Raw genomic sequence first — 27,248 nt, 5'->3', positions numbered from 1 at the left:
TTATTCTGACACTAATCTCTCTTCTCTTTCCCCCGCCCCATTACCGTATATCTAGTCTATAGTTACTTGTTGATTTTGATTTTTACTTTATTACAATTAGTCTTTTTCCAAGAAGATCTATTCTTTAGGCGCTACCAATGAAAACAAACTGAAAGCAAGATCATTTAGAATTGAAGAATATCTGCTAAACTTATATCAAACTTGGAAATTCAGCTCTCAGCTGGTCACCAAAACAGGAATGTGGTTTAAGAGTAGTCAATTTTTACGAGGTGTTGATTGGTGAACATAGAGGATCTTTCTCTTATTATCTATTTTCGATTTGTTTGAAATGCAAACTCCCAATTTCTGTAGTGTTCAATTTCATTCAATACATAAGTGAGTACTTAGTATGTGACACTGTACAGCATCATTCATTTTAAAAAATCGTTTTGTGTACAGTGGCAAAACTGAATGCTGAAGAATCAGAAATATACCCAGTTCTACCATCTGGCTAATACAGCTAATGTCAATTCAGGTTGTCATGTACTTACTTCATGTGTGAAATGGAATCAATTTACTAGGAGGCCTCAAAGTAAAGCAATGAAATAGACTTATCTTAAGCAATGATTTTACTGTTTTAATAATTATTCTGTATCACTTCCTAAAAAATCCCCCTATGCGCCAAATCTTTCCGGTACAATTCACTTCCAGTTGAAAAGCAAGATTCAAATTCTATCCATTAAATTTGCAAATTCCCATACTAGTTCTCAGAAGTCTGTCACAGGAGTTATCTGATACGCTTTAGCCACACATTACAGTATTACTGTTTTGTGGACATAATTTATGCAGAAAAATGACTGAATACTCCCTGTTTTGAAAACTAGAGGATCTGAGGACAATTTCATATATAAAAAAAGTGCTCTCCCCCTCCCTCCAAAAACTAAGACACTTACGAGGAAAGTTGTATTTAAAGCAGGTCTGTGCTGCAATCATCCATTCCGCCCTGGTCTCACAGAAAATGGCAATGGTGTTCTTTGGTTTTAGTCCCAAGGCAGTGAGTCCACTGCCAAAGTTACTCACTCTGTGGTTCACTTCAAGATAGTTCATCCATTTATAATTCCCAAGAATTAACTGTTAAAATGAAGCATTCTCTAATATTAGTGTAGTTATACAAACAAACAAGATACAATTCAGTGTAGGCGTCTAAAAGTGCTCTTACGTGCATATTCAGAAGCTCCGAGCACGTGAGAATGAGTTATACAGACTACGACAGAATGCCAGCACAGATTTAAAATGCACATGACTTATGATGAAGTAAAATTTATTTTCCCCTTAAAAAAATAAGTACAAAGATGCTGTACCTTCTTAAAAACCTTTCCATTTGGCTGCATCTCATTTTCTTCACTTAGTATTTCCCTGGTCCCCAGGCTGTCCTTCTTCCCAAACTTCGACACGGCGTGATCAAATAATTTATCCAGAGTGTCTGCTCCAGGGATGTCTATGACAGCTAGTGAGTCGAAGTGTGTGACAGAGCGATATGGACTTCCAGGTTGGTCTGAAGTGGGCTTAGCTTTTATTCTCTTTGCCATAGCGTTTTTCTTCTTGGCATTGGTAAGAAAATACCATGGAATAAATATAAGGGCACTGTATGTTGTTATTAACAAGTGGACAGGCAGCAAAATAATGGTGAGCACATTTAGCTTAAGTTTCATAGTGGCAAGGCTTCTACAATGGTGTTTATTTCTTGTTATTCTTTGGCTTTGGAAAGCCTTATTTTGCTGAAGAAGGCAATAATGGAAGGAGCAGCAAGAGCAGCAGTATAGCCAAGGCAGTTCACACAGATAAAAGTTAGTAATCTTTGGAAGCCGACAATAAAGTACACCTGCAGGTGAAGACAATGAACCAGGCAGAGAGCAGGAAAAAAAAACAAAACAAAAGAGCATTAACAAGTTGATAGCACCATTGACTGAAATACTCAGGTTTATATTAGTTAATATAATTGATTTGATAAGGAAAGCTGAAATAACTGGTTTGAAAGGCTGACCTTTTTCATTTTAAAAATCATGACTGCGGGCCTCCCCTGGTGGCACAGCAGTTTAGCGCTGGGCTGCGAAGCTGCCCGCAGCCTCTGCAGCGCCAGTTCTATCCCTGGCCACCAGCGAGGGTCCCACATGGCGCAGCAGACCTCTCCTGCAGCGCCCACTGCTCCCCTCAGCAGTGTATTTCATCAGTCTGCCTGTTCTGTTTCCCACTCTGGCTCTAGTGAATTCTCTCACCCTCCCGCACTTCTGACTGTACCCAGTGCTTGTATAAATAAATATTTTTTTTAAAAAATAAATAAATAATAAAAATCACGATTGCCATAAACTTCGATTTTTCCCCAGCATTTTAGGTATACTCCTGTTCTGCACATCATTCTGTAAGTCTGATGAATAACATCACTTTAATGCTTACACAAATGCATGATTATGATATTTAAGTTTGGCTAAGTTTTGGCAGAGTAGGGAATGTCAATATTTAGAATTTTCATAAAAATATATGTAAGCCAGGCATCTTTAAATAGGATTAGGGTTTTTTTTTTAACCAAAAGAAAGAAGTATATAATTTAGGTTTATTTCTCAAAGATTAACCCAGAACTATCATTCTAAGTTCTTCACTAATATCAATTCTAAGGTAATGTTATTCACTACCTCCTATCTCCACAATTGGAGTGATAAAATCACACAATCATTTCCTAACTATTCACTTTGTACTCAGAATTGCACCAGATGCCTGAGAATAGTAGCACTAGGTGCAAAGTAGTTAGTATACATCCTGGCTCTTGCTCAAGATGAGTTAATACTTATGAAGCAATCAGCACACAAGATAAATCCAGCGTTTTTCAAACAGTGGGGTTGAGGGGTGTGAAGCTGAACTATTTCTTCAAATAAAACATGCAGACTGCCCAGAGATGTAACTAAAGTGCAAATGCTCTGGCTAAAGCAAGGATTGGGGGTGTCCAGCATCCCACCCAGATTTCCTAGAACTCCACCCCCAAAGTTATCACTGAAGTATTCCCAAGCCCTGCAAAAATACTCAAGTAGCACAGTGTTTATAAATAAATGCAATAGATTGCATAAAAAATGTATTATGATCTCAGAAGAAGTACAAAATGACCAAGACTAACTAGGAGAGGGTTTATAGAGATTTGACATCCAGCTGGCCCTTGTGTTGGTGATGTGGACATGATGGAGAGAGAATGGAGGGCATTCTGGGCAGGGGAGCTGCGTGAAGAAAGATAGAGGTAGGAATGGAAGGACTTGGGGAAAGGAAGGAAGGCCAATAATGACACCTGGCTAGGGCACAGGGTTTTCACACTGGCTAAATAGGCTACAGTAGCACCTGTTCTGACAAATCAAGCAAAAGAAGTTTTTATTTGATACACCAGAAAACTGGGGGAGAGGGCTGCTCAAGGTCACAAAACCATGGCCAATTGGAAAGGAACTGCAGAGACAGCCTCTGGGTTAATAAAGTCTCTCAGGGAGCTTGCCTTCCATTGAGAAAATTGTTCGTAAGTTGCAGTGTATTTCAATTATGAAAAATGTATAATTAGCTCACTTTGAAGAGATGAGTTGAACTCCATCTTTCTACAACTCTTGGGGAAATGGACTGACAGACTTAATTCAATTGAACCCAAGCCAGCTGTTTGTTTTTATACCAACTACTACAAAATGAGTAGCTTAATCCTGCCTCTGCCTTTGTTCCTATCCTTCAACTGAGTGTGGAAGAATGGGCAAGAAGCTACAAGTGAAAAGACCTTGGGTTAAGTGCTGTAGGGTAAAGAAAATATCAGGCTTTTCTGCCCTTCCGCCATCAGGATAGATGATGGATCCTTGTCCTGAATGCATGCCTGATGGCGGGCACCTGGAATAGGGTGTGGGCATAGGTAGATGGGATTCAGCTGAGCTAAGACTGTGCTTTTAAGGGCGGCGTCACGGGGGGACGCCAGCAGCACCAGCACCAGCAGCAGCAGCAGCCGCCGCAGCCGAAGCCGAGAAGCAGCAGAACGAACGCTAGAGAGCCCAGATAGAGTGAGGACTTGCTGGGGGCTGGGAGGCCTGCCAGCCTCCCAGCCCCCCAGCCAGCACCCCTGCCTGCCATATGCCTGGTGAACCCCAAATAAAAAACCTGCAAAACTACTGAGGACTCTGACTCCTCCTTTACCCGATCTGCATGGGATCAGAAAACCTGCCTTGTGCCCTGTCCTGCCCCTTACAAGTGCCCATGTTTATCAGTAAATAACTGTGTAACCCTGGGCAACATCATCTGTCTGAGCTTAAGACCGGATAAGATCAGTGATGGACCCTTTGAGAATCCAACAAAAACTATGAATCCAATTCCTCTCAAAAGATGTGTTAAAAAAAAATGTGTAAAACAATATACACAATTTCAAGGGAACATGAATTTCCTAAAATCCATCCATGAGGCCCAAATGGCAACAGCAAACCTGAACTGTGAATTTCTGGCCTGGGGCCCTTCCAACATCAAATGTTATGATGTGCTCTACCTAGAAACTGCTTTCTCAGTCATTCAGGTCATTCATTTCTTCAAGATAAGTTATGTCAAATGTCTTATCCTAGTGCTTAGTCCTCAATACACAAGATCCCCCTCTAATAGTCCTCTCCTCCATCAGACATTTCATGGCTATCCAATTTCACAACAATCGTTCCTTTCTCTATTTTCCAACATCACTTGAAATAGCTGTTTAGATGTTTGGAAATGATGGCAATATAATCAGGGATAAGAAGGAGTGGCAGACAAGTATAGACCAGTAGTCCTCACCCTATGAAACCCAAGGCCTCTTTCTTTTAACAATTTATAACACTCCTTCATAAACCTCAAGGGATAGTCACAAATGATAATCTACCTACAACACATAAATTTTAAAAATAGTTCCTTGTTGGTAATATAAAGGAATTCCAGAAGAAAAATAACTCAAAATAAAATAGTATTTATTTCAATATATAAATTCTCAGAAACAGTAAAAGATTTAAAAACTCTTCGTATTGATAAAATGCCCCAGAGTTGTGAGTGCCAACTCACTTTCATTTGATAAATTGTTAGACTTGGGGCTGAAACTATATAAAGAACTAGAGGACAGTTTTGAAGGGTGCAATCTAGTTGGATTTAAACGGTATTGCATGTTTTATAGTCATTCATGTTATGATATACACTTAATTATATATATATATCTCTGCTTTGATATACACTTAATTTTATATATATATATATATATATATATATATATATATATATATATATATATATATATCTGCTTTAAGCCTTGGAGGTAGGAAATGTTTTCTACACAATCCTTATAGCATAGAGACACAAACAGGGCTGACATGCATGCACAGTAGGCAAGGCTTAAAGAACATTCAGATGGGGTGACATTAAAGAGATCATTTAGTGCAGAGGTTTTCAAATTCTTTCTGGTGGTGGTGAGGGGGCATGGGTCATGCATTTTAATAAAATCTGTTATGTACATGAAAACACAAGTATAGATTTTTTTTTTAAAAAAAAGCAAATCTGCCTCGTGGGAGAGCTGTGACAGCCCCTGAAAGGACTACTTGGAACCCCCAGTTCAGCTGAATATTTGAACCACAGATACAGTCTGATTCGCCATCTCTCAGAGAAGAGAATGAGTGAGAGTAAATGGTAATCAAGCCCCATCCCCAAGCCCGATGCTCCTGCCGGCATGCCAGCCGGCCTCTGCCCAGTTTGGCCTATCCTCTTAAAATCCATCTCTGTCAGAGGTTTTCCAGGGTTAAACTCCTGTCTATTGATAAATTCATTTCAAGAAAAGATCCGAATACTACTGTGTGTCAGCTCTGACAAGGTAATACAGAAACGTAATACCAAGATGAGGAAAACATGCCCTGTTTTTGACTTTTCCTACAACCTGATATTTGAAAAACAGCAAGTAGTGTATGTAGCAGATGCTTTAATGCTTTCTTTGTATGACGTGCTGTTTTGCTTTTATAACTAAGTCAATGGGGAAAGTGAATTATTTCAGAGTCAATTTAAGTAAAATGAAACTATACTATATAACACATGCACATATGATGATTTGGTAAATGAAGACTAAACACCTGCTATTATATTAAGGGTGAATGAAATGCTCTCTAAGAGCCTGATGCCCTGGGGTAAACTGAGGAGATCTCGGTTCCAATATCAGTGTCTGCTGGTAAGTGTGGTTTTGAACAAGTTATATGACCTTGCATTTAAACGCTCTGTATCAGAAGCCCCATGTGTCAAATAGGAATACAGCTGTGTTAATCTACTTCATGGCACTACTGGAATTTTACCCAGGTTAAATCCCATGGGTAATTATCAATCCATGGAATAATCTCAACAATCACATCTCCCACTGTTGAACTTGGCAAAACTACAGCCTAGTTAAATCCACTTCTCCACCTCATCTGCAACTGTACCCCAACTGCTGAACTTGGCACGAGAAAAGCATGCCTGTGCTGAAAATTCTACTTTGTAACTATGATGGTGCCCTCAAGTGAGTCCTCAAGGGAAAGCACACTAGTCCGCTCACTGGTGTACTCTTCTGGGGCTCATCCCCTGCTATCTTCAGACCACCAATGCCCTCCTCCTCCCTGTCCTCATTCGCCACTGTTAATCTGGCTTATTATTTGACTGAGATCTGGAACAGTCTAAAAAAAACTTCCACAGACTCCCATCGCTGTATCTACCCCTCTACTGGCATATGCGGCCACACCCTCTTCTCTTCCTTCTCTGTCCACGGGCTAGTGCTGCTCCCAGCTCTGCCGCGGTGCTGCTCTGCTGATTCTTCTCTCTTCTGCCTCATTAATTTTTTCTGTTCTACTGAAATGTTCCCATTAAAACCATATTAACAGGTTATTATTTTTTTCATCTTAAAAGCCATCCCCTGGGCCTCCCCAGTGGCGCAGCGGTTGAGCGCTGGGCTGCGAAGCTGCCTGCAGCCTCTGCAGCGCCAGTTCGATCACCAGCCGCAGGGCGAGGGTCCCACATGGCACGCAGACCTCTCCTGCCGTGCCCGCTGCTCCCCTCAGCAGTGTATTTCATCAGTCTGCCTGTTCTGTTCCCTGCTCTTGTCTCTGGTGAATCCTCTCACCCTCCCGTGAATCTAGCCTGTACCCCGGTTCTTGTATAAATAAATAAATAAATCTTTTTTTTTTTAAAAGCCATCCCCTCTCTTGTTTTAGGGCTACAGTCCCATTCTTCTCCTTCTCTTCCATTTACTCTCCTCCTTAGGACCCCTTGTCTATGCTCTCTGTCTCTCAGTTCTGTCTTCCTATTTTCTCTTAAGCCCACAACACTCAGGCTTTTACCCCCAACCGCTCTACAAAATTGCTCTGATCAAGGTCACTGATGATTTTCATGTTGTTAGACCCCAAGGTCAATTGAAGCTAGGTCCTCATCTCCTTTGACCCACAAGCACAGCTAACACAGTTGACCCCTCTTTTCCCACTTAAAGTGTTTTTTCCTGGTTTTCCAGGAAACCAATTTGTAAGTTAATTAGTGGAACTCTCCTTTCAACTTCTCTGTCCATTCCTTCTCAGTCTGCTGGTGCTGCTCCTGTATCTCACTGAAATCTAAAAATGCTCTGGTGCTCAGTCCTTGAGCCTCTTCATCCACTCACTCCCAGGCTGATCTCATTTAGTCTGTTTTCAATAGCTCGTTTATGGTGATGGTACCCAAATGCTTCACTTAGCTGGAGGTCTCCCTTGAACACCAAATTTGTATATCCAACTATTTCCTCAAAAGATGCATTTACATATAGACAGATGCATTTAGATCAGTTAATATGTTCCAAACTGAGTCACTGATAGTCCTAGAAATCTATCCCACCACCTAGTCTTACCCATTTCTGTAACTTCCAGTTGCTTTGACCAAAATCCTTACATTCACTCTTTTACTCCTCTTTCTCTCTTACACATTCCATAACCAATTCATCAATATCTTACCAGTTCTGCTTCAAAACAGATTATCTAAATTCAACTACTTCTCACCACTTCCACTGTAACCAGCCTGGCTCAAGTCACTATCAGCTCTCAACTGGATAAAAGCAACAGCCAATCAGATCTCCCAGGGCCTACCCGGTGGCGCAGCGGTTGAGCGCTGGGTTGCGAAGCTACCTGCAGCCTCTGCAGCAACGGTTTGCTCCCCGGCCACCGGAGGAGGGTCCCACATGGCGCGCAGACCCTCCCCTCAGCAGTGTACTTCAGTCCTTCTGCCAGTTCTGCTCCCCGCTCTGGCTCTGGTGAATTGTCACCCTCCCGCGCGTCTGACTGTACCCAGTGCTTGTATAAATAAATAAATAAATCTTAAAAAAAAAAAAAAAAACTCTAAAAAATAAAATCAGATCTCCCCACTCCCACCTTTATGGTAAGTCCTAAACAGAATGCTCCTGTTAAAATCTAGGTTAGATCATGTCACCCCTCTGCACAAAACCTTTCAAAGAATCTCCATATAACTCACTCAAAAGCAAAGCTGCTGACTTTTTCTACTACACATTCCTGTCACCCATTCTGCTACTGTCCTGCATATTCTTTGTTGTTTTTGGACTACACATGACCCTGCAGACTCTGGGCCTATGTCTATGCTGTTCTCTCTGCCTGGAATGTTCTTCTGAGATACCTAGCAAAGCTTATTCCCGCACCTGCTTATCTGTACACAAATATCACCTTCTTGGGAAGGCCTTCTTTAGCCACTCTTTGCAACACTTCTAATCCCTTTCTCATTTTTCTCTTCAGAACTTTTTACCAGTACATCATCTGCTTTATTTTTCATGTTTATTGTTGCTATCTCCCTTAGAGCATTCCCTCCATGAGCAGAGTTTATCCTTTGCTGCTGAATCCTCAGCATTCACAATACTTCCATGTGCTAGATGTTCAATTCATTTACTGGCTGAAATAATACCATATACGAAATGGCTCTGAAACTCTAAGTGCAGTAATAGCCTCAAGGCAAACCAGCTTAGTCATTTCTTTAAAAAAAAAAAATCACTTGTGCACGCCATCACTCAGGAAATGATATGCTCTTAAAATTCCTGGTAGTTTAAATTTGAACATGTCTTTAGTTGCTTAATAGAAAACATGAAACTGGAAAAACTGCCTACTACACGGAGGGAAGAGATTGGTGCTATAAAAGCATGACGGTTACATCATTGGTTCTATGTGCTTTTCACACTAATGCCTTTCACAAAGGCAGGCCATCCTTCTATGTATGGAGAGTGATCCTGCTCTCCCCACCACTGGTAGGATGTGAATTCCCAACTGCACCTCCCTGAAATCCAGTAAGAGATTTGTACGTCACCCAGACAGGGGGACAGCATCATCTGCAGTCATGGGATAGTTAATAGTTCTTACTGATACATACATTCCATATGGAAATTAGATTAGTAACCACTTATTGAGTATATATGATGGGCGAGGTATCGTGCTCAGTCTTTTACATGCATTATCTCATTTAATCCTTCAGAATACCCCTTTGAGGTAGTAACCTCATTTTATTGATGATGTAACAATCCCAGAGAGACTGAATAATTTGCCCAAAGTAACAAAGTAGGGGCTTTGACTCAGGCCTATCTGATTTTTTAAGTCCATGCATTTGCCTACATTGTCTGGGACCCTGGTCACACATGTGTCCCTATCCTAGGAAAGTTCATGTTATGTCACCTCACTTTTAGAAAAGATCTACCTTATTAACTGTTTGTGCTAGCAAAAAAAAAAAAAAAAAAAAAGCCACCCAAAGAGGATCTTCACTTTTCCGAAAAACAGCTTTCATCATTGATTTTGCAATAACCATTCTAGAGGCAGCACACACCCCAAGCGGTGAGAGTGGCACCGCCAAGCTCCTCCCCCAGGAACAACTGAGACAAGTTGTGCAATGATCATATCATTCCTGCTTCAACTATTTGTTAGTATGAGGTTAACTTTTACGTATTATTTAGTATGATTTGGTTGGTTATTTTAGGGGGATCTGGGAGTACTACAAAAATTTTCCCTATAAATTAATGGTAATTGCTCCTTTGTTTTATGCCATTTTAGCTGTAAAAGAATTCATAGGAATGCTCTGCTTTTGTATAGTAGGGGAAACCTGTACTGGTATAAGCTAAGTGGTTGAAAGTAACAAAGTGTGTATGAAGAAATCCTGTAACAATTTTAAGTACTAATTAGTCTGGCATCCTAAGGCATTTTTCTACCAAAAAAAAAAAAATACCTTCAGGTATCTTGGTAAGTCCTAGAAGTTTTAGTGAAAAGTCAGCTGCAATTTCATTATTTGCTTTAAAGTCACGTTTAATGATAAGTATTTCATTCCAGTTATTTCAAATGTTCTGCAGTAGTAAGGTTAAGCAAGAAGCATTAGTGATACATTAAGCTCTAGTACACAAAGTAAACAAACACTACATAATGATTAAGATCTGATTTTAAGAAGAAATCATTGCCCCCAAAAGCATGTGACAAAACATCAATTTAATAAGGAAAGGGAAAAACTAATAAACTGAAGTCAGTTAATGACAAGACATTTTTTTCAAAAGTTTTAGAAAACAAACTAAACCAAGCAAGGATCCATCATGCATCTGCCAAGATGAAACACAGTTAGGGCAGATTCACTACACCTGCCCTTGACATACACATTCATAAAAATGTAAAAGAATATCAATTTGAAAATCAGTGACTATGCAGGTGCTACTTTAAAAACGCACATTTTCAAGTCTCACACGCCACTTAAGGGTAATTTAAATATTAAACAGATAATTTGCCTTCTGAAAAGTATTAGTAGTCACTGAACATTCTATCAGAATTCTAAACATTTTAAGAGTAAACAGTTACGAATACTTGTTGCACTTCAAACGATCATATTTCTACATAGATGTTACATCACCAAGATTTTTATGAAAGGGTGGAGTGCTTTTTTAAAAATCCTATTTTGTTTCACACACTTATTAAAAAGTTCTACATGATCTTGACACACAGGAGAAAGCTCAAATACTGTTTTTTTTTTAAAAAAATTGCATTTTAGTTAATTAGATCAAATTTTACACAAGCTATATTAGAATATGATTAATTTTATATTTTAAGGTTAAAACTTTTCAAATATTAATATTTAAAGAAAACAAAACACATAAGAGTAGCTAGCAGGATCATTTTTACTTTCCAACAATTTACCACACTGAGTAATCCTGTGAAATATATATCCCTGAGACCCTTGTCTCATCTGCCTCAAATTGGTAGAACAATCTAACTCAATTTGAAGTAACTTCTACAATAAAGCATTAAACACAGTATACAGTTATTATAATAAATACATTTGAAAGCTGAAAGCAAAACCAAAACCAAAAACCTAGGGCTGAATATATAGATGCCCTGTACCAACACGCTGCACCTGTCTGCACCTTTTTTGACTAGAAGTCATAGTCTCACAATTATGACTGATCTTTTGGGTGCGTCTCAAACAAGATTAACTGAACCTGTCTACTTCATCACCTGGAGAAGTATTAACTCCTGAAGTCGCCATCCTGCCAGTCTCTTTCCAGCTTTTCCCAGCATAGAAAGCATCACAGCCACCATGTTGAAGATGCTCGCATGTTCTAGTGCGAGTTCCCTCCCACAAAGCCTTAAGAGCATCCCCAGCATGCATCAGATAATGTTTTTTCTAGGTCACGGGATAGGTATAACTGGATCCTATCTATATATGTTGAAATGAGGAGATCTAGAAATGAAAGCTGCTGCCTACACACTTCACATACACTGTATATAATTTATGCATCTATTCCTCATTTTAAATGACCACAAGAAGGTTTTTAAATATATATCTTTCCAAAATCAGGAGTTGATTGTATAAAATGTAATTTCCAAAACTTACATTTAAGGTATTTTGAGACTAAATCATTATATTAGAAGTGACACCTGCTGGTAAAGCATGATGTCACAACCCAATGTTTTTAGACACCATGAAAAAGGGAAAAAAACTAAGTTGTGAGAGTTGTGCATTTGAAGAGAACTGTAAAGGGTTCAGCAAGCACAGGAATACTCTGAGAATGCTGCAGTGCTGCAGAGGTCACTGCAGCTCCCCGGGAAAAAACCTGCTGCTAAATTAGACAGCCAAGCCCACAAAGCTGTAGACTCTCATTTCGTCTCTAAAGTCTTCCCTTTGCTAGGTGTTTGTTCTCTACTGGGACACAGTGATGGTTTAGAACTTAACTTCACAGAGTAACAATACATGTACTTTGTTCAAGTGAGGAATATACAGACTATACCTGTAAGGTACAGATCTATCTCCTGTCATCCTACCTACTTATTATATATAATAAAGCAATATCAATGCAGGCTGCCAACAAAAAAAATTAAAACCAGCTCTAGTACCTCTACAGGCACATCTTATGTTACAGGGAGAATTTGGCAGCCATACTTTTTTTATCACGTGACCTATCCTTCACATGGGCTAAGAGTTAGTTTAATAGGCTAGTTCCATGCTAATGCTGCTTTCCAGTGCTTCATGCTATTAAAAATTATGCAACAATGTTGTCTGTAAGCCATTTCTTCCAAAATGCGCAAATAAGTCACTACAATTCAGCTACCCAGTTACCATCACATGAAACTGTATCATGGTTTTAAAAACTGGTAATGATGTGAGGAGAAGGATATATATATATACATATTGTAAATATTTTGCAATATAATACATTTTTCAAATCACACTGTACACCTTAAGCTTACGCAATATTATAGGTCAATTATATTTCAATAAAACTATAAAAATGATTATGTGTGAAGATTACATTATTTTTATTAAAGATATATAAAGTGAATCAACACAGTTTCCATCGTCAAGGATTATAAGTTTATCTGAAAATAAATCTAAATAGAAGTAGTTAGGAATAGGTTGAAATTCTTACTAAATTAACAGAGTTTAGGGCAATATTCATATATTCTCAAGCAGTTTAAAGGTCACAAAAATTGCTTGAAAATGCTTAAAAATATCTAATATATGACAAGTTTCAAAGAAATGGAAATTTTGTTAAAACATTTGAAAAGTTCCCTCTGTTCTTCAATATTAAATATACCTTATAGGTGAAACTAATAAAAGAACTCAAAGATGGGTCAATCTGCTAAAGACTGAAATCCTATGGCAGGTAAATCAAATAGTAGCTTAATATTAGCACTAGCAAGGTGCAGAGATGTGCCAAAGACAGAAGGTAATTCAAATTGTATTCTTATTCTTAATATTTCATTATGTGTCTGACATTTCAGAAATTAAAGAATTCTTTTTTTAAGATTTATTTTATTTACTTATGCATACAAGAACTGGGGTGTAGACCAGAGGTGCAGGGGACAAGAGCACTCACCAGGGACAGAGCAGGGAACAGAACAGGCGGATCTACTGAAATACACTGCTGAGGGGAGTAGTGGGCAAGACAGGAGAGGTCTGCTGTGCCATATGGGTTAGCTCCCTGGCAGGGACCGAACTCAGGTCATAGCAGTGATAGCGCCGAGACTTAACCCGAAGGCCACCCGGGATGCCCAGAAATTAAAGAATTCTTAACTAAAAAAGGAAGTCACATGAAATCAAATATAAGAAGCCATGGAGGGTCTCCCTGGTGGCACAGCGGCTGAGCGCTGGGTTGCGAAGTTGCCCGCAGCCTCTGCAGCGCCGGTTCAATCCCAGGCCACAGGGGAGGGTCCCACATGGTGCGCAGACCTCTCCTGCCGCCCACTGCTCCCCTAAGCAGTGTACTTTGATCTTCTGCCTGTTCTGCTCCCCGCTCTGGCTCTGGTGAATTCTCTCACCCTCCCCGTGCTTCTAACTGTACCCAGTGCTTGTATGTATAAATAAATAAACAAACAAACAAATAAATAAATAAATCTCTTTTTTTTTTTTAAAAAAAGAAGCCATGGAAAAGTACTCCAAGAGCTATTATCTTCATTACCAGAGATGGGGAATATTTTCCATTCTGTTCTCTGTTCCAAGTTCATTTGTTTGGGTGACCCATGCATGTTTCACTAAGGTGAATAGGGCAAAGGAGAAAAGGTAATTAAGTATTTATTAAGTATTTATGTTTTGAAGTATATTTTGGGATAGCCAAGGCAAAGCTATGCCAATTGAAGGAGTCTCTAAAGTGTCACAAACACTCCAAACTGAATGAAATTATTTGGATATTCATATTAGTGCTTCTGGCAACTCCTTACTATTCACTTTGGTAGGTTTCTTTCTTTTCCACATAGAAATGGGCTGCAGACCAATTGCTGTATTTGTGTATCTATGTTTGTGCGTATGCATGTGCGCGCGTGTGTGTGTGTGCGCGTGTGTGTGTGTGTGTGTGTGTGTGTGTGTGAGAGAGAGAGAGAGAGAGAGAGAAGGGGGAAACCAGCTTTCTATTGATAAACTATAGAAACCTGAATACAACTACCCTCACAATGACACCATAATCTATTTCCCAAAAGAAATGCTAACCGTATTGATATCATACTTCCTTTGTCAATCATGGATGGGCTAGCCTGTTACCAAAACAGCTTAAATCAGACAGCAATTCTGGTCTGTTAACGATAATCTTTGGCCATGTTTAAGAGTTTCTAGTGCAGGCTAATCAGTAGACTTTAGCACTTGGCTATATGTGAACACTAAGTCTTTTGAATTTCAAATTCAAAAGTAGTTATTAGCATATAAGAACTATGAGATCTTCTGTCTCAAGTTCATAACCTATTATAATGAAAGCAATTCTCAAAAGACCAGAAATACTAGAGAGGCAGCTTATATACAGGGTTTTGGTGCTGGTTGAGCAGCCTGCTGAGCTGTAAGACCTGAAACAAATTTAAATAACCTCTTGTCTATAAAATAAGAAAGCTAGGTTCAGATGTGAAGATACACCAGACCAGTAAAAGTTTTAAAAAGAAAGACGAATTCTAGGGGGAATGGCATGGCACATGTTTAATTTCTCAAAATTAGGACTTACTTTATAAAAAGTAGCAATCCTTTAAATTGAAAAAATTCAGTTTTAAAAAATGCATGGACCTGTCTGTTATCCTTACTTTCCTCACTTTACCATGGACCAGTAAAAACTTCTTCACTGAGCAGATGGCTCTAAAAATAAATGTTTGGGAACCCTAGATTAGATAATTTTAAAGGTCCAACAACACTATAGTTCTAATTTTAAGTGCTATGTTGCATTTCTTCCATATTATGATGTAGAATGGGCACCTCAATGAAGAACAACAGTACTAATACTTAAATTGTGAATATCAGAAATATATTTAAATCTGTTTGAGCAATAGTAGATAGAAAAAGAAACAGTAAATAGAATGAACTTCCATTTATTGGGGGAAAGCATATACTAATAACAGATTTAACTCCACCAATAATAATGAACCATTCACTGAATATTATTACACTCATTTTAATAGATGATGTAATTGAGGCAAAAGGAAGTTAGATACTTTGCCAAAGACATAGCCTATAAGCCTCAGTAGTCAGGATTGGAACCCCAATCCATAGCTCCATTTTGTGTTATTTAAAGAAAAAGATTTTATTAAGCTTTTAAATATCATTTCCCCTACTATAAATGAGTGACAGATGGTTTAGATTTTAGAAGTTGCACAGGGTAAAAAGTTTTCCTATTTCACTTTTTCAAATATTGCCTTTTTAACACAAACATAAAACACTGGCAGGGTTTACATATAAAAGGTCAACATTCCTAATATTATGGTCACTTGATTTTCTCCAAAAGTTGATAAAATTATAAACTTAGATTTTTAAAGGATAGGTACTTACAGATTTCCTTTTTTTCTCCTATGAACACGTATATCTTCTGGGATTTCAATCTGCAGTGAGAGATAATATTTCTGAGTATAGCAACATAAGAAAAGAAGTTCTTTAACCATTTTCCAGTGCTGTTTCACATTACCTGTGTGCCTTAGCTCATGATGAACCAGGAAAAGTAAGAAATGGCTATAGAGATTTCAAGTAGTGCTACTAGGATCTCAGAAAATTAACTGAGACACACTCTAAGAAACAGAAATCCAAAGTCCATGGGAAAATGGCTTTTAAAATTGGGCAGAGGAAATGGATAGACATTTTTCAAAGAAGACATACAAATGACCAATAAATGAAAAAATGTTCAACATCATTAGTCATCAGAGAATTGCAAATCAAAACCACAATGTGGTATATCACTTCACACCTGTTAGGATGGTTATCATCAAAAAGGGCTATCACCAAAAATAAGAGATAACCAGTTCTGGCAAGGATGTGGAGAAAAGGGAACACTTTGCATATTGTTATTAGAAATTGATGGGCCTCCCCTGGTGGCGCAGCTGTTGGGCGCTGGGCTGCGAGGATCCCAACAAAAAAAAAGGAAATTGAATTGGAGCAGTCACTATGGAAAACAACATGGCTGCTACTCAAAAAATTAAAAATACAATTACCATATGATCCAGCAATCCCACTTCTGTAATATAAGCAAGGGGATGAAAATGCCATACTGAACAGATATCTATATGGCCATGTTAACTGCAGCATCGTTCACAATAGCCAATATATGAAAACAACCTAAGTCTCCAATAGGGGGATATGGATAAAAAAGATGTGATACTCTCTCTCTCTCTTTCTCTCTCTCTCTCTCTCTCTCTCTCTCTCTCTCTCTCTCTCTCAATGTTATTCAACCATGAGGAAGAAGGAAATTTTGCCATCTGTGACAACATGGATAGACATTGAAGTCATGGTGTTTGGTGAAATAAGTCAGAAAGATACATACTGCATAACATCACTTACATGTGGAGTCTAACAAGGCCAACCTCGTAGAAATTAAATTTCTATTTAGTGGCTACCCCGCTCTGTGGGAATTGTGGAGATGTTAAAGGGGACAAACTTACAACTACAGATAAAACAAATTCTGGACAACTAACACCTAGCATAGTGATTCCCATCAACAGTAACTTCAGAGTTGCTAAGAGACCAGATCCTAAATGTTCTCACCACAAAAAAATAATTATGTAACATTATAGAGGTATTAGCTAAAGTTACAGTGGTAATCATATCGCAATATGTAAATGCTAACACAGTGTATGCCTTAAACTTTTGTAATGCTGTATGTAAATTATATCTCAATGAAAAAGAAAATGACAAGAAGCAGGAGTTATGTTCTTAACTGGGTTTTATTTGTGTCTCTTCTTTCCCCAACATCAGGATAGGAGTCAAATTCAGAGGCAGACACAAACTAGTCAATCTACCCAGACATCCCCGCCTCCAAATGCCTGCAAGCACATAGCTATTTTTTCACTGAACCCCAAAGTGAATAATTTCCTTCAAACAATGCAGGGCTCTTTCTAAACTCACTCAATGAATTACAGACCAGTTTTGTGACATTCTTCAACATACATACACTAAGAAGCTTTAGGGTCAATTTACAGCTGAGGATTAACCTACAATGCAGAAGAAAACCAGTTACCATCTGACTACTCAGAAGAGTAAAATGAGACTCATCAGCAATCTGATGTTGCTTACTTATATTTCAACAGCACTAGGGTGTCCTGGGCATGAGGTTATCATTCTGAAAAATTGAGTTATTTCCATCTAGTAGTACTCAGTACTACTTGTATACGATTATGAGAATAACCCCTCAAAATTTTAAAATCTAGAAATTCCAATGTAAGTTATAAAACTAACATCCCTATTGCTAATCACCACACTAGCTGGTATTAACTCAAACCGATCATTTTCTCCTTCGGTACCCTTAGAAGGATGAAGGAAGCAATGAGTTATGCCCAGGCTTATCACTAATAGTGTATGCCTTTAATTTTGTTAAATAAAACTAGTTTTTGACTTCAAGTTAATACTATTTTTGGTAGGCGGGGGAGGGGGGGGTACCAGCAACAGTATCAGCACATGTCTAAGCACAAACGGTTTAGACTACTTATTTTTTTTAAAGATTTATTTATTTATTTATTTGTGTTTGTTTGTTTGTTTATACAAGAACCGGGGTACAGGCTAGATGTGCGGGAGGGTTAGAGGATTCACCAGAGACAGAGTGGGGAATAGAACAGGCAAATCTACTGGAAATACACTGCTGAGGGGAGCAGTAGGCGAGACAGGAGAGGTCTGTTGCACGATGGGGGCTGCTCCCTGCCTGGCCCGGGATCGAACTCGTGCTGCAGAGGCTGTGGATTGCTTCATAGTGCGGTGCTTAACCCCTTGCACCACCAGGGAGGCCTAGTTTAGACTACTTATTAACATAAGGCCTGTTATTTAATATTTTCCAATCCTTTCCCCAGAGGGCTAACATTCGATATTAACATGAGGAGAAAACCTTGCACATTCATATTAACAAAGAGAGTGTTGGGGAAAAAAAATCATCATTTTGATCTATAAATGCATATATTTCCCCTACAGATTAATTTCAATAACTGATGACAAGATTGACCTATAAAATCATTTAAAGACCTATAGGTTGCAGGGGGGAATACAAAAGTACACACTGGTTTGCTTCATTTGGAAAATAATTTCATCAGTAAATATCTGCAAAGGGTCAGTAACACTTTATCCTTGGGACTATAGCAGTAACACTATATCCTTGGAGGATAATCAAATGGTAAAGAACTCTCTCAGCTCTGTGAGAGCCCAAGCTTCAACCTTTTACTCATTTCTAGTCTCAAAGTCCTCAATCAACTGGGCAGAACAAAGCAATGCTCAAGAGATTAATACAAAAGACAGACATACTTTGTCTCAGTTTCTATAACCTAACGGACATTTCTTTCATTATAAGAAAAGAAAGCATACAATGGCTGCCCAGTAAACCAATGAGAACCAAATCACATTTTCTAACCTAGCTTAATTAAGCTTTTCTACACAACGGAAAAAATGACTTGGCACTCATTCTCCTAGCCTCTCCCCTGTACCCTCCGCTTAAATCTTTCTATTAAAATAAAATGAAGTAACAACATAAAAGAACTAAGCAGATTATCATCATGCAGGTTCTATTTACAGATAATCAGAAATATGACAATTTGGCTAAAATTAAAATCATAATGCAAATTTTAGCCATACTTTTCATTTTCACAGATATGTAAGTTTTTGTAACATAAGGAAGTAGGCTATCCTCAGCATAGCAAATTTTAAGACACTGGATATACAATATGGCTTAATATATAATATGGCTTCTACTTAACAATTACCTGGTGGCATGAAAAAAAGACAGAATACAGCATCTACAATTTATCATCTTACAATCAGGGAATAAGTCAGCACTGGGGAAGCCTGACTCACCAAATACCATGGAGCAAAATAGTGTCCACGCAACTACCGGAGTGATTATATAAAAGGCCATACAAATACAAAGCAGTGTTGTTCAAGTCAGAGAACCCTCATATTTTGAAAAAGACTCAAAAACAAACCAAGAATATGTTTACTTTCTGCCCTTTCTGTAAATAAGTGGGTCTGTTAACCAATAATTTGAAAACATTCTTCGAGAAGCAAAGTCAATATTAAATCTGTGATAGCATCTGTTGGAAATGTTTCAAGCATGATGAATCTTCCTCCTGTGCTTCATGGCTCAAGGACCAATCCTAATTAGTTTTAAAGAGGCTGTTTCAGAAAAGAGTGGAAAATATTAACAAAGTCCTGAGCACTTAGTGTTTAAATATAAAGGTAGGGGCCTCCCTGAGGGCGCAAGTGGTTAAGACACAACCTATGAAGCAATCCGCAGCCTCTGCAGCATGAGTTCGATCCCCTGGCTGGCCATGGAGCATCCCACATGGTGCAGCAGACCTCTCCTGTCTCACCTGCTGCTCCCCTCAGCAGTGTACTTCAGTCAGTCTGCCTGTTCTGTTCCCCACTCTGTCTCTGGCGAGTCATCTCACCCCCCACATCTCTGACCTGTACCCCAGCTCTTGTATGCATAAATAAATAAATCTTTAAAAAATAATTTATATATCATTATATTCTTTGTACTGATTTAGAATCTTCTAAAATTCCCATTAGTTAAAAATGTTTATTTAAAACTTAATTTAAAAAATCATAATGGAACAAGAAAATGACTCACTTAGCAAAGGCTTACATGACTGTCACAAGCCAGTCATACCCTGGAAGGTTCTGCTCAGATAAGTGATAGCAGAATCTTTCCTTTTTCACTTCAGTATATTCGAGTCTATGAGTTGTCCAAGAGCTATAAACGGTCATAAGGTTATGAGTCACTTGGTTTGTAAATACATTAAGGAAATGTTATAACTGGAGTAAAACTATCCAAAATACACTGTGTCTAATGTAAACAGTATGGAGATCATTTCAAAAAGTCAGTGACTTTAATGTTGTTTCATGGAAAAGTTAGGTAACCTAAAAAAAGTGCTTTTAAAAATGTCTATACTGGGCCTCCCCCCTGGTGGCCCAGCAGTTGAGCGCTGAGCTGCAAAGCTGCCCGCAGCCTCTGCAGCGCCGGTTCGGTCCCAGGCCACCGGCGAGGATCCCACATGGTGCGCAGACCTCTCCTGCAGCCCCGCTGCTCCCCTCAGCAGTGTATTTCATCAGTCTGCCTGTTCTGTTCCCCACTCTGGCTCTGGTGAATTCTCTCACCCTCCCGCGCTTCTGACTGTACCTAGTGCTTGAATAAATAAATTAATTTTAAAAAAAAGATAGTCTTGCCTTTTAAAAAAAAAGTCTATACTATCTCAAAAAAGCAGTTTTCTTAAAAATTCAACATTATAAAATATAAATTTCAAAATGAAAGCAAGTTTTCTTATTTGATCCTTATTTATTCCTCTAGGAATAAAACCACAGCTTTTAATAGTGTGGTGGGTTCCCTTGGGGACTTTTTCTAATCATATTCAAATACATACACCCAAAATTTTTAAGCCAAAATTGATGTCATACAATCTATGCAGATTTACAATTTCCTTTTTTAAATAAAATAGACTCTCTTACATGTCTTTCATTGTCAGACTATGAAGATCTACCTAATGCATTTCAATAGTTCTATGAACTATTACATAACCATTGCATGACCATATCAATATTAATTAACTAATTAATCCACTGTATGCCCATATCAAAATTACGTGTAATCAATCTTCCCTATTGATGGATATTTTGGATTTTTCTAATTTCTCACCAATAGAAAGGACAATGAACATCCTCAGTAATATGTTTATATCAGTGCCTGCTGGATATATTTCAGCAGAATTGCCACATCAAAAGGGTATGTATGACCATTTTAGATTTTAGTCTCTGAACAATTGCCCTCCAGGTCTAGAAGCAGAGTTGCTCCAGCAGCAAGGAGCACACCCAGGACCACAGCTTGTTTCCAGTTACCATTCACCAACACAAGGAGCCAGGGGTCTTTGGAGAACAATTGACTCCAGCACTAGGGCAGGAAAAATGTAAGATGAGCCTGCTATCCTCTGGTGACAGAAAGTAAGGAAGAGCTTTCAAAAAATGGGAACATGGGCACAGCGGTGGCACAGCGATTGAGCGCTGGGTTGCGAAGCTGCCCGCAGCCTCTGCAGTGCTGGTTCAATTCCCAGCTGCTCCCTGGCCACTGACGGAGGGTCCCACATGGTGCACAGACCTCTCCTGCTGCCCGCTGCTCCCCACAGCAGTGTACTTTGGTTCCTTCTGCCTGCTCTGCTCCCCGCTCTGGCTCTGGTGAATTCTCTCACCCTCCTGCGCTTCTGACTGTACCCAGTGCTTATAGAAATAAATAAATAAATCTCAAAAAACAAAGAAAAAAAATGGGAACATATCAAAAGGACACAAAGGCCAGCCCAAGAATTCTTAATTGTCAAAGCTAGAGCAATTTGAACAACAAAATGATTGTATTACATTCTATCACAAAGAATAAAGTAAATATCTACAAGTCCATAATACTAAGGCAAATTATTGATTAAATAAATGAGGGAACAGAGACAAGACATCTTTACAGAAGAATTATAGTTAATAAACATGGAGGGAATAAAGGAAATATTGATAGAATATCTCCATTAAAAACATCATGAAGAGGGCCTCCCTGGTGGCGCAGCAGTTGAAAGCTGGGTTGCGAAGCTGCCCACAGCCTCTGCAGCACCGGTTCGATCCCCGGTTGCTCCCCGGCCACCGGAGGCGGGTCCCACATGGCGCGCAGACCTCTCCTGCCGCCTGCTGCTCCCCTCAGCAGTGTACTTTGGTCCTTCTGCCTGCTCTGCTCCCTGCTCTGGCTCTGGTGAATTCTCTCACCCTCCCGCGCTTCTGGCTGTACCCAGTGCTTGTATAAATAAAAATGAAATAAAATAAATCTTTAAAAAAAATAAAAATAAAACATCATGAAGATGGGCCTCCCCGGTGGCGCAGTGGTTGAGCGCTGGGTTGTGAAGCTGCCAGCAGCTTCTACTGTGCCGGCTCGATCCCCGGCTGCTCCTCGGCCTCCAGAGGAGGGTCCCACATGGCGCGCAGACCTCTCCTGCCGCCCGCTGCTCCCCTCAGCAGTGTACTTCTGTCCTTCTGCCTGCTCTGCTCCCCGCTCTGGCTCTGGTGAATTCTCTCAACCTCCCGCGCTTCTGACTATACCCAGTGCGTTTATAAATAAATAATCTTAAAAAAAAAAGAAGTGAAATGCTGAAAAATACATGCTGTAATATCCCCCCCCAAAAAAAAAATCATGAAGATAATTGCTGCAGGCAAAATCTGTTGGTGGATGCTAACACTGGAGAGTGAACGTTTAAAGATGAAACTGGGGCCTCCCTGGTGGCACAAGGGGTTAAGTCTCAGCACTATGAAGCTATCCGCAGCCACTGAAGCACAAGTAGGATCCCTGACCAGGGAGCTGACCCACAAATGGGGCAACAGACCTCTCCTGTCTTGCTGGCTGCTCCCCTCAGCAGTGTATTTCAGTGGATCCACCTATTCTGCTCCCCACTCTGGTTCTGGTGAATGCTCTCCCCCCTCCCACACACATACCCTCTGGCCTACATCCCAGCTCTTGTATGCATAAATAAATAAATCTAAAAAAAAGATGCAACTGGATATATGTGTGGCCTCAAATTATCTCCCCCAAATATGTATTGATACAATAGAATGTAGAATAAGTATTAATATTTATTTATTGCAAAGACTTTAATGTAGAGAAACATAATTGAAACTACCTTAAAACAGGTGATGAAGGTTATGATCACCAGTAATAGGACACTTTGTCATCACGAGCCCCCTGACATGACACACTGAGGAGACATCACTTTTGTGGTATTCTCACCCCAACTGCATATCTCAATCTAGCCACAAAAAAAAAAAAAAATAGATAAGCCCAAATTAGGGACATTCTACAAAGGAAATGACCAGTATTCAAAGTTGTCTTTTCAAAGTTGTCAAGGCCATAGCTGGGGTGGAGACAGGGGCACAGCAGCAGCCTTGCGGCTGAGGCACAGAGGATATTCCTGCAATGCTGTGGAGTGCCTTCAGCCTGGGCCCACCGCCACTTCCAAACCCAGGCAGGGCCTGTCATCTTCTCTTACGGGGTCAGGTCCAGGTCAGGGCCCAGATATTTTGCCCTCCTTGCCAGCCTTTGAGCCCCATTTCCTGCATTTTAGTTTCCTCCTTCCCACACATACCTTCTGAACACTCTTCCCAGTTCTTCAGGACAACTCAGGAGTGAATCTGGGGTGACAGCAGTTTAGAGCTACTTCAGGGTGAGGACACAGGTTGAACATCACAGTGGAGAAGGACTGCCTGTGAGCTGCACTGTTCCCCAAGAGACCTGAACTGAACTCCCTGCTCCAGGCTGAGGGCTGGTTACTTAACAGAGACGACTGCCATTGCTCTCGAGGTCAAGGAGAGGCTACCAAAAGTCACTCTGTATGAATCTCAAATAAAAATGATACAGCTTTGAACTTCCCGTGCTATTAGCAGAGAGGCCTGATCTCACTGAGATCAGGCTCCATTCCTGACTGCTCTGCTGGCTTCCTCAGCATAGTACTGCAGTAAAGCTCATTGGCAGCATCTGCAGCAGTTTGCTAAGCCCATCTCCAAGACATGTTGCTGCTACCTGCATGCCACTCACTGGCTACCACCACCTTTGCCTCAGAGGCATGCATCCCTGTAGTGCACATCCATAAAGCACAGAAAGTGTTCAAGAGAATCAATGGTGCCTGTGTGGAACCACTTGGTGATAAAGACACAAATGTCAGTGCGCCGAGTCCTCACCAACATCCTGCTGCTCCCATGACTGAACCTCCCAAAGAACGAGTAGCACTGCACTCACCATAGCAGCCTCATTTCTGCACTCTCCCAGGACTGAAATCCAAAACCATCACCACACAGAGGAAAATGCTGCTGGATGATACCAAAGTGATGATCCACCAGACCTGTAGTCTTAGAAGATAGCACAGAGGATATGATATCTCCGGGGAATCTACCAAGTCCTGACAGATCTGCTACCAGCAGCTGCAGGCACTGGCTCAGCTCGCCCTGGCCCATTTTCCATCTTTAATCCATTGCTCAGATATGACTGATGAGCTGTTGAGCTTCTTCCTACTGTCTCAAGGCCTTAAGAGTACAAATGGCTGTGCCTGTCACTAAGGAGATCATACAGGCTGTCCTCAGTATGTTTGACAGAGAATAGCTGGCTGGGAGCATACTCCACAAAGACAGCATTGGCTGCCAGACCTGAAGATCCACAGGTGCTGGTCCAGGAGCCCAGCTAGGTGTTCAAACCCTCACTCACCAGCATCCTTGTCTGAGTGTGGGGCAGGCGATGAATCCCCTCATCGCTGAGCACACCTTCCCTGACATGAAAGATGAGTTGTCTGAACTCCTGTTCCAGACACTGCATTACAATGGGGGCACTTCTTCAAGTCCACTGTCCTCGTCAGTGTCTAGAAGGGGATGGCCGAGGTGCAGATGGAGAATGAGCCACAGTTCAGGTTTTCGACAGTACCTTCTCCGCTATTATCTACAAGGTTTAGCAAAAAATTTCCCTGCTTGGAGACTATCAACCACACAGAAGCTGTAGCACAAGGTCTTCCAGACTACCATGCTCTCTCAGTTTGCGAACATGCAGCTCCAGGTCCTGGTTCACAACCCCCATGACCTACAAGAGCTGACTGGCCTTGCCATTTACAACGTGGACTCTGTGGGCTTTTTTTTTTTTTTTTTTAATTATTTTTTTTTTTATGCACACAAGCACTGAGGTGTAGGCCAGAGGTGCGGGGGGTGAGAGGATTCACCAGAGACAGAGTAGGGAACAGAACAGGCAGATCGATTGAAATACACTGCTGAGAGGAGCAGCAGGCGAGACAGGTCTGCTGAGCCATGTGGGTAGCTCCCTGGCCGTGGATTGAACACATGCAGCAGTGGCTAGCGATAGCTTTATAGCGCTGAGACTTTAACCCCTGTGCCAACAGGGAGGCCCCCTCTGTGGACTTCTGATGGCTGCCTTGCAGTCTTCCTTCCAGAGTTCCAGACCAGCTATGCTGACATGGATGCCAGCCAGAGCAATGTGCTGAGTGGAATTTTAAGATGGATCAGAACCTGCTCTCATTCACCCACCATGAGCATAGGCAGGTCAACGGCCTACATTACTACAGACTGCAAGGAAAGCCTGCTGTCCATCATTGTGAAGGCCTAGGCACAGCCTGCTTACCAGCTGCCTGGGGACACAAACTTCTGCTATCCCACCGGTACCACCTCACCTTCTGTCATAGATGTTTCCAGATAAGTCTTGGCCCCTCATTGGATTCTCACACCCTGAGCAATATCACCTGCCCCGTGCCTGTCCTCCCCAAGAACTGGCTTCAGGGTGCAGCTCAGCAGCAGATGGCCATCCCCAGGCATATGGAGCAGGTGCAGGGTCCATGTGGTACCAGAGGGACAGGGGAGTCCTGCTTAAGACAGCAACGTCTTCTCGCCAATCTATCTCCCATCCTGCCCAAGCAAAGGAGCAAAGGGATGTCTGTCTCGTCCCCCACCCCATCTCCACTGCCTTGAAGTTTCCCACTCTCTGATACTGGGGGTCTTTTTTGGAGGAGGTTTTTTTTATTTTGTTTTCTCATCATCCCATTGTGATACTAAAAAATGAAGACTTTTTTTTTTTTTTTTTAAAGTTGCCAACTTCATGAAAGACAAAGACTGAAGAGCTGGCAGGGACTGGAGAAGTCTAAGGAGACTGGACAACTAAATGGAATGTATGTTATCATTAGAGGAAGCTAGGTAAAAGCTAGGGAAATAGTGTACTATTTTTGTAAAATTTAAATTTCTCTCCAATGCAAAATGTTAATCCCTTCTGAAAAAAGACACTATTTCACATTCCGATCAGCAATGTATTCATATGTCCATTTCCCACGTCATCTCCAACACTGCGTTGAACTCTGATAAGTACCACACTTGATCTTAGCCATAAGGCCAAGAAGCGATGAACTCTGATAAGTATCAAAAAATACTATTTTAATTTTATATTTTTCATTACTAGTCAATGAACATATGAAAAAATACATATTTTAAATAAATCTTTCTTTTTTATTTTTTTAAAGATTTATTTCTTTATACAAGAACTGGGGTACAGTCAGAGGTGTGGGAGGGTAAGAGGACTCACCAGAGACAGAGCGGGGAGCAGAACAGACAGGCAGAACAGACACTGCTGAGAGGAGCAGCAGGCGAGACAGGAGAGGTCTGCAACACCATGTGGGTTGCTCCCTGGCCGGCCAGGAATTGAACCACGCTGCAGAGGCTGTAGACAGCTTCACAATGCGGCGCTCAACCCCCTGCACCACCAGGGAGGCCCTGAAAAAATATACTTCACTATATCTAAATACGTTATATAAGTGACTCGTTCAAGTCCTTTGCCCATTTGTTTCACTTGGTTGTTTTTTTTTTTTTTCTTATTGATTCATAAATCCTCAAAACCCTTTGACATTTTATAAATATTTCCCCCAGTATAGTTTTTCTCTTTGTTTTGGGTGCCTTGGGCCAAATAATGGCTTCTAAGTTTTCAGCAGTAAAGTACATCAATATTATCCTTTCTGGCTCTGGGTCATTTTCCCATTTGAAGATTATAAAAATCATTCCCTCATATTTCCTAAGAGTGTGATTACCAACTCAAAGATAGATTTTTTTTTTGGTATATGTGAAAGGTTGGGGATGAGAAAGGAGACTCTTAATATATTCTTTTTTTTTTTTTTTTTTTTTTTTAAAGTAAGTTTTTTTTTTTTTTTAATTTTTTTTAATATTTATTTATTTATTTATACAAGCACTGGGTACAGTCAGAGGCACAGGAGGGTGAGAGA

The 27,248-nt window shown here is 40.3% G+C and overlaps 1 protein-coding gene and 1 pseudogene across 5 annotated transcripts in view; one reads left to right on the top strand and one right to left on the bottom strand.

Annotated features, from left to right (window-relative positions):
- The window catches only part of ACSL4 (acyl-CoA synthetase long chain family member 4), a 79,920-nt gene that overhangs the window by 27,438 nt on the left and 25,234 nt on the right, over positions 1-27,248 (bottom strand). For 2 of the 5 annotated variants that reach the window (XM_054695615.1, XM_037512080.2), the window contains exons 2-4: positions 15,787-15,836; positions 1,341-1,861; positions 933-1,110 (exon numbers count right to left, since the gene is read on the bottom strand). In XM_054695615.1, coding sequence (XP_054551590.1) covers positions 933-1,110; positions 1,341-1,691 — 529 coding nt within the window. In that variant the 5' untranslated portion in view covers positions 1,692-1,861; positions 15,787-15,836. Of the gene's footprint in view, positions 1-932; positions 1,111-1,340; positions 1,862-15,786; positions 15,837-26,557; positions 26,575-27,248 lie in introns of those variants that run through there. The other 3 variants (XM_054695616.1, XM_037512081.2, XM_037512082.2) reach the window with 3 other exon arrangements.
- Positions 24,110-25,953, top strand: LOC119245554 (exportin-6-like; annotated as a pseudogene).

Source organism: Talpa occidentalis, unplaced genomic scaffold (genome assembly GCF_014898055.3).
Source record: "Talpa occidentalis isolate TD23 unplaced genomic scaffold, MPIMG_talOcc4v2.1 talOcc4.15, whole genome shotgun sequence".
NCBI classification, from domain to species: Eukaryota; Metazoa; Chordata; class Mammalia; order Eulipotyphla; family Talpidae; genus Talpa; species Talpa occidentalis.
Note: the sequence above shows the minus strand (reverse complement) of the source record. Positions and strands in the feature narration are given on the sequence as shown.